This window comes from Elephantulus edwardii, unplaced genomic scaffold (genome assembly GCF_000299155.1).
Source record: "Elephantulus edwardii isolate Elephantulus edwardi_28Jun2011 unplaced genomic scaffold, EleEdw1.0 scaffold00011, whole genome shotgun sequence".
Lineage (NCBI taxonomy): Eukaryota > Metazoa > Chordata > Mammalia > Macroscelidea > Macroscelididae > Elephantulus > Elephantulus edwardii.
Window position 1 is genome coordinate 31,395,851 of NW_006399761.1, and position 7,289 is coordinate 31,403,139.

Genomic DNA, 7,289 nt, shown 5'->3' on the forward strand with positions numbered 1-7,289 from the left:
TAGCAATATGATCAAGAACAAATGATAACAAAGAAATTAAAGCTGCACTGGAGGCATTGGTAAAAAAAAAGAAGGCCCATAGGAACTGATGGAAATGCAGTCCTGCAAGATCTAATTATCCTAAATCTCTTGGATTAGAAAGACAGTGACCTAGAAAACTAATTTAAAGAGACCCATATTTCCATTCCAAAAAAAATTATTAACCAAATGTGGAATATATCAAATAATATGACATTCAAGTAAAATCTTAGTGAAAATTATTTTAAAATGGTTTTAAATGTAGAACAGAGTATCTATAGGGAACTATCAGAAATTCAAGTTGGATTCAGGAGGCCATGGAATAAACGATATTACTGCTGATGTTAGATGGATCTCGGCTAAAAGCAGAGAATACCAGAAAGATATTTACTTGTGTTTTATTAATAACACAAAGGCATGTGTGGATCATAATAAATTATCCCTAACATTGAGGAGAATGGGAATCTCAGAACACTTAATTGTTCTCATGTGAAACCTATACACAGATCAAGAAGTAGCTGTTCAAAAAGAATAAGGGGACATACATGGTTTAACATCAGGAAAGGTGCATGTCAAGTTTTTTATCCTTTCTCCCTACCTGTCCAACCTGTTCAATCTGTATGCTGGGCAAATCATTAAAAAAGCTGAACTGTTTGGGGGGAGGGGTGGGCAGGGAGAATAATGCAATAACAAACGAATGGAAATCCAAAATATCTGAAAACTTTCATTAAAATAAAAAAAATAAAAAGGAAAAAAGCGGAACTGTATGAGGAAAAATGTTATGTCAGGATTGGAGGAAGACACACACAACCTTGCCTGCAGAAAGTGAAGATGACATGAAGCACATACTGAAGGTCAAATACTACAGCCTTCAGTATGGATTACACTTCAACATCAAAAAACAAAACTCCTCACTTCTGAACCAACAGGCAATGTCATTAAAGATGGAGAAAAAATTTGCATTGTCAACAATTTCACTTTACCTATAATTAACATCCATGGGAGCAGCCATAAAGAAATCAAAAGATGTGCTGCCTTAGGAACATCTGCTATCAAGTCAGTCAGTTTAAAGACAAAGGTGCATCCAAAATCATGGTATTTTCAACTGCTCCCTAAGCACTGGGAAGTCAACCCATGAATAAGGAAGAATGGTGAATGCCTTTAAATTGGGTGTTGGTGAAGAGTAGTCTACTAGGTCTTCCAAAAGAACCAACAATTCATCTCAGAAGTGCAACTAGAGTGGTCACTAGAGGCAAGGATGGTGAAACTTTGTCTCACATATTTGGGGCATGTTGCCAGGAAAAAGCCATCATGGTGGGAAAGGCAGAGGGCCATCAAGAGAGGAAAACAAGTAGACAAAATGCCACCGTAACTGTAGCAGTGAGCTCAGTATGGTAGAGATCCTGTGGATGGAGAACTAGGTTCTGACCTGCGAAAATAGAAGGCTGAGAGTTGGAGTTGGCAGGGCAGACACTAAGAACAACACATTAGATACTGGCCTTTATTCACTCACTTTTCTTTTGGACAACTTCTAATTTTCCTAACTTCATACTTGGTACATTCTATGTTCCAAGTACTAACAGATATTGCAGCTGTTTTCTCTCATCTTGAGTTTTGTCACATCAGCAAATCAAGGTTGTGAAATCTCTCCCTCACATCTACATTAGTGAGGGCAGTCCTACTTCGTGGAGCTAACTCTTAATATGAGTCCTTTCCACCCTGAGTAGTTCAGCTTCCAGCACTGACTCAGACAATGTTCCACTGATTTGTCTCAAGTTTTCACTGGTCTATCCATTTGTAAAGTAGTCTTTCATACGTTGCTGAACTGCTGGAAGCTATGTCATTAGTACTTCAAGTGCCAGCAGGATTACTCAGGGTAAATAGGCTTCAGCAGAGCTTCTAGACCAACTCTGTTTGGGGAAGAAGAACCTGGTAATCTACTTTGGGGAAAATGGCCATTAAAAACCTCATACACAGGCCACTATACAGGATAAGAGTTATCAGAGGAGGGGAAGGAGTGACACAAGACATCTTCAACGAAGTGGCATCTACACTGAGAATTAAAGAGCAATCTATCCACTGAAAGAATTGACATAAGAGCTTTTGCCTAGAGCCCATAAGCAGGCAACGAATTGAGGAAATAAAAGAAGTTGACAAGAATCAAGAAATTCTAAGGGTACAACTTTTTTAATTAGGCTATAGAGTACAATGAAAAATAATCTGTCCACATACTTCATATTTCTCACTCTTTCTATAAAGATTAAGATCAGTTACAATATAGGTAGTCTCCAATTTATGATCGGGTTACCTTTCAATAGCTGTCATAAAGTGGTTCTGACATAAAATGTCTTATTATTTATTACCTTTATAAAATCAAGCTTTGTCTTTGGGGGCTGGCATGAAAAATTTAACATCAGCAAATTATTAATTGAAACACTGTATGCAATATACATTATTGTTGTTGTTATGTGCCATCTAGTCGCCTGTGACTCATAGCGACCCTATGTACAACCCTGCTCTATCTGTTGCCAATCTTATTGTCTCTGACATGTCCATCCCCATTACCCCAGTGACTGAATTAATCCATCTCGTCCGGGGTCTTTCTCTCCTGCACTGTCCCTCCATCCTCCCAAGTGTGACTCCCTCTCCAAGGACTGGTCCCTCCTTGCAACATGTCCAAAGTATGTCAGACAGAGCTTCAGAATCCTTGCCTCCAAGGAGCAGCCTGGCTTCACCCTCTCTAGGATGAATTTGTTTGTTTTCTTAGCAGTCCATGGTATATGCAATAGTCTTCTCCAACACCAAAGCTCAAAGGCATCAACTCTATTCTATTATCCCTAGTCACTGTTCAGCTCGCTGATGCATTTAAGTAACTGCAAAGACCATGGCCTGGATCAGGTGCACCTTAGTATCCAGACTGACATCATTGCTCTTCAGTACTTTGGCAAGGTCTCTGACAGCAGACTTTCTCAATGAAATTAGTCTTTTAATTTCCTGGTTGCTGGTACCAAGAGTGTTGACTGTAGAGCCAAGCAAACTAAAGCTGTGAACAGTCAATAAATGTACTTTCTGCTCAACTTCCTTAACAATAAAAATTAACACTTAGTAAGTGTTGATTTCTGTAACTCAAATACATTTTAAGTCTGGGGCTAGCTGTAATATTTGAGCTACCAAAGTTGATTGCTTTGTGCCACAGACTACCAACATTATATTTTCACATGATAATGGAATTATTATTGCTGTCAATAAATCCAACTAGGTCAGAAAACCAATCTAGATTTCCAATACTTTCAGAAAGTACTGTTTCCAAACAAATGAGAAGTTGATTTTGCCTCCTAATGATTCTCTAAACAAGTGTCAAGCTGATTCTCCCAGTGATCCTCTCAGCTTTTTAAGGCTCTAAATCTTTACAAGACATGCTCAGCATTGTCCTGCAGAACATCTCATGGATGTGAACCAGAGACCTTCCAATTAACAGCTAATCATGTAACACACGATGCAACCAGAGTACTATCTACAACCATTTCTAATTCCAATTATGGTATTATTCAGGGTTCAACTGCTAACAGTAGCTAGTTTGAGAACAAAGAAAATGATCACAAAGTCAGAAACCAATAGAAGGCTAAAAAAAGTAGACTATATCAAGTTTGCAGTTGTAGTCAACTCAATGGCACCTATTACCAGCATGCATACAAACATACATACAAAGAGCTCTGATGGCCTAGTGCGTAAGGAGGTGAACCAACAACTCAAAGTCAGGCAGTTCAAATTCACCAGCTGCTCCTCGGGATAAAGATAGGCAATCAGCTCTCACAGACCAACTGGACAGTCAGCTCTGGCTCAACAACAATGACTGACTGCTTGATAAGAGACTCTGGGCATATTCTTGGAATAGATCAGTCCTTAGAAAAGGGCATTATGCATGGAAAAGTAGGTTAGCAGAGGAGAGGAAGATTCAACCAAATCAGATGGCCTGACACAGGGAACAGCAAAGTCTGTAAAGAAGGGCAAGGTTTTGCTGGCTGTTCACAAGGTCAGTATAAATGAGAGCTGACTTGATAGTGCCTAAAGCAATTACAAAACCAGGCCTTCTTGCCCTATAATCAGTCAAGAAGCTGTAGAATTAATTTTAGAAGTGTCTTCCACTCCATAACCTTAAAAAAACCCGAACAGTGAAATCCAAATTACATTCAGAATGCTAGGAGAAGAAAACTGAAAATTCCCTTCTTATTTCCAAACTTCACATGAGTATGTATCTGTGACAGAAGCAAAGCAAAACAGTATTCAGAACTCTAGACACCAAGGAGTATGACACATTTATTTTGTAGATTTACAGTTTCTGTAGTCTAGGTCTGAATGATATTGGCCACTCATTAAAAACACAAAACAAACCAAAACCTAAAATCCTGGTTTTCCTGCCTCATTGCAGGACCAGATGACTCAGTAGTAGGCCCAGGATATGCACATGGCACACACTGCTTGCTAAAAGCAGAGGGACTGAAATACTTTCTGATAAAACACACATTACACACTACAACATTATGAGAACAAGTATTCTCACAACTGGACTAATCACCAACATCACGATAAATCCAGAAACCAAGCTGCACATTGGACTACTACTCTGTTGCAAAAGACCTCTTCAAGATGTCATAAAGCAAAGATATCCCTTTGAAGACTATATAGTGCACCTGACCAGTCTTTCTCATTTAAAAAAAAAAAAAACCCAAACAAAAAAACCCAACAGAAACCCAAGGTCTTTTTCATCACCTCACGTGCATAAAAAGCTGAGCCAAAGAACAGAGAAGAACTGATGTGTTTGAATTATGTTGCAGGAAAAGAGTATTACATTTATCAAGGACTTTGAGAAGACTGAAAAATTCTGTCTTAGGAGGAGGACAGCCAGAATATTCCTTAAAAGAGACAGTATCATACATCATCACACATACTCTGGACATGTTAAAGGCATAAAGCAGAGCGTCAATGAAAAAAGTCCAAGACCCCACACCAAGATGAACTGATACAGTGGATTCAAACATGGCAATGACTGTGGAGATGGTAAAGGACTGGGCAAAGCTTCATTCTATGATTTGGTTTAAAGATTACTTCATGGACAATTTCAATTACTTTAACTTCTAAAAAATTACCTCAGGGCAATCGTTTTCTTGGAAGGTGTTTATCTTCAGAGCTTTATGAAGACTTAGCTCCATTAGGATTCTGACATCATGCTCTATAATCTCTGCCCCTTTTCTACCAGAAATTTTTTATAAAATCTGTGCTAAAGATATTCCATATTGGTGGTGTCAAATGTTTTAGGTGCCATCGAGTCATCTACAACTCATAGTGATCCTATGAATATTGCTAGAAGGGCACTACTATTCAGTTCTTCTAGTTTCATGATAAAGAAGGTATTTTAAAAGAAACCCTTGATACCAAGAATACAGAATTCAACTTACAGTGCGAGCACATTTCCAAAGGGTAACTTGCCTCATTTCCCTAAAAGAAAAGGGGGGGGAAAAGGAAATTATTAGTAAAAAAGACATAAATTTCTTTCAACTATTAAACTTATATATTAGCTGAAGTAACAAAACAAACTTTACAGGTATTTTTCATTTACTTTAAAAACTGTCACAGAAAGAGCTCTCTGACCAAACAGCCCTGGTTCATGGCTCTACTACTCACAACTGGGAAAATCTAGGCAAACAGTATCCACGTTTCATTAAAATATAAGTCTTTTTAATACTTTAAATATATTGTCAAATTTTAAAACACTGGAACTCTAACTTCACTTGCTAAGTGAACTTATTTTAGGAAGCTTAGCATAAACCTTTTCCTAACATTAACTGAACAGCTTTCTCAAAGTATAAACTGAGTTACTGAAAAGAATAAAAACCTGTCAGCAAACAGAACTTTCTACATGCTGTCCATGTGAAATTAAAATATCAACAGAGGAAGTTGAGTTCAATAAGCCAGTCACTTGAGCTCATTTCAAGCTTTTCGACTCAAGAAAGTCTTCTCTCACAATAGGTTCTATGGTAATATAATGAAACTAAACTTCAAATTTATTTTGTAAAAAGTGTAATTGTGACTTTTCTATATAAGAATGCTATGTGAAATTTATTAACTTTAGGAAATAAAGTGACCCAAAAACAAAAGTATAAAAATATTACAGACCTGGTCCAATGCCTACATTAAACACTTTTGAAGAATAGGCCCAAATTATCAAGCTATCTCATAGAAGACGACACCATTTGAAGAGTTCTAAATCTGAATAAAAATTCTGAGTAGAATTCATAAGGTAAACCATTAAGATGTCTTTAAAAGGAGCTCTGGTGGCCTAATGGTAAGGAGCTGTGCTGCTAACGTTCAAATCCACCAGTTGCTCTAAGGGAGAAAAATGGGTAATCTTAGTCTGTGCGATCAACTGCTTCCAAAATCACACTGGAGAGTCAGCTATGCGTCAGTTCAGATTTAACTCACAGTTGACCCTCCAGCAGGCTTTCAGAGGCAGTTAATCGCATGGGAGGAGACTCTCCATCCTTCTCTCATAGAGCAGTTGGTGGATTCAAACTGCATACCTTCAAGATTGCAGTGCAGCTTCCTACTACTGGGCCACCTGTGCGATAAGAAATAGTGTTGCCATCAGAAAGGAACATGGTTCAAATCCACCACTTGCTCTGTAGGAGAAAGATGGGCAATCTCCTCCCACACAATTTACTGCATCTGAAAACGCACTGGAGAGTCAGCTATGGTTCAGTTCAGACATGCCAGTACACAACAACATAAAATTTTAAGTAATTAAGTTTTCAACATTCAATGTAAAATTTAGAGTACCAAGCATTCTATAAGCCATATATATAATCTTGGTTCTGCCAACAATAGCAGTAAGTGTACAATGGGACTAATATATGAATAATATATATCTATATTCTAAAAAGCTATTAAGAGTGGACTGTAAGGGGGGAGGGGAGGACTCAGTCTGACTAGTTAATAAATTCTTTAAAAGTATGTCTAATAACATCCTTTTACAATCGGAGATCGATCGAACACGCAATCAAGATGCATTGATAATAATGGGTGACTGGAATGCAAAAGTTGGGAAAAAAGAAGAAGATTCAGTAGTTGGAAAACATGGACTCGGTGACAGAAATGCAGCTGGAGAGAGAATGATCGAATTTTGCACAATGACTTATTCATAGCAAATACATTTTTTAAGAGACATAAAATGCAGGTTATACACTTGGATTTCACCAGATGGTATGCACAGGAAT

The 7,289-nt window shown here is 37.8% G+C and overlaps 1 protein-coding gene across 1 annotated transcript in view; it reads right to left on the reverse strand.

The window, feature by feature from the left end:
• Positions 1-5,509, reverse strand: part of WDR92 (WD repeat domain 92) — a 112,831-nt gene extending 107,322 nt beyond the window's left edge. Inside the window, exon 1 of the mRNA XM_006881041.1 lies at positions 5,475-5,509. Within this exon, the coding sequence (XP_006881103.1) occupies positions 5,475-5,487 (13 nt within the window). The 5' untranslated portion in view covers positions 5,488-5,509. The remainder of the gene's footprint in view (positions 1-5,474) is intronic.
• Positions 5,510-7,289: the final 1,780 nt, after the last annotated feature.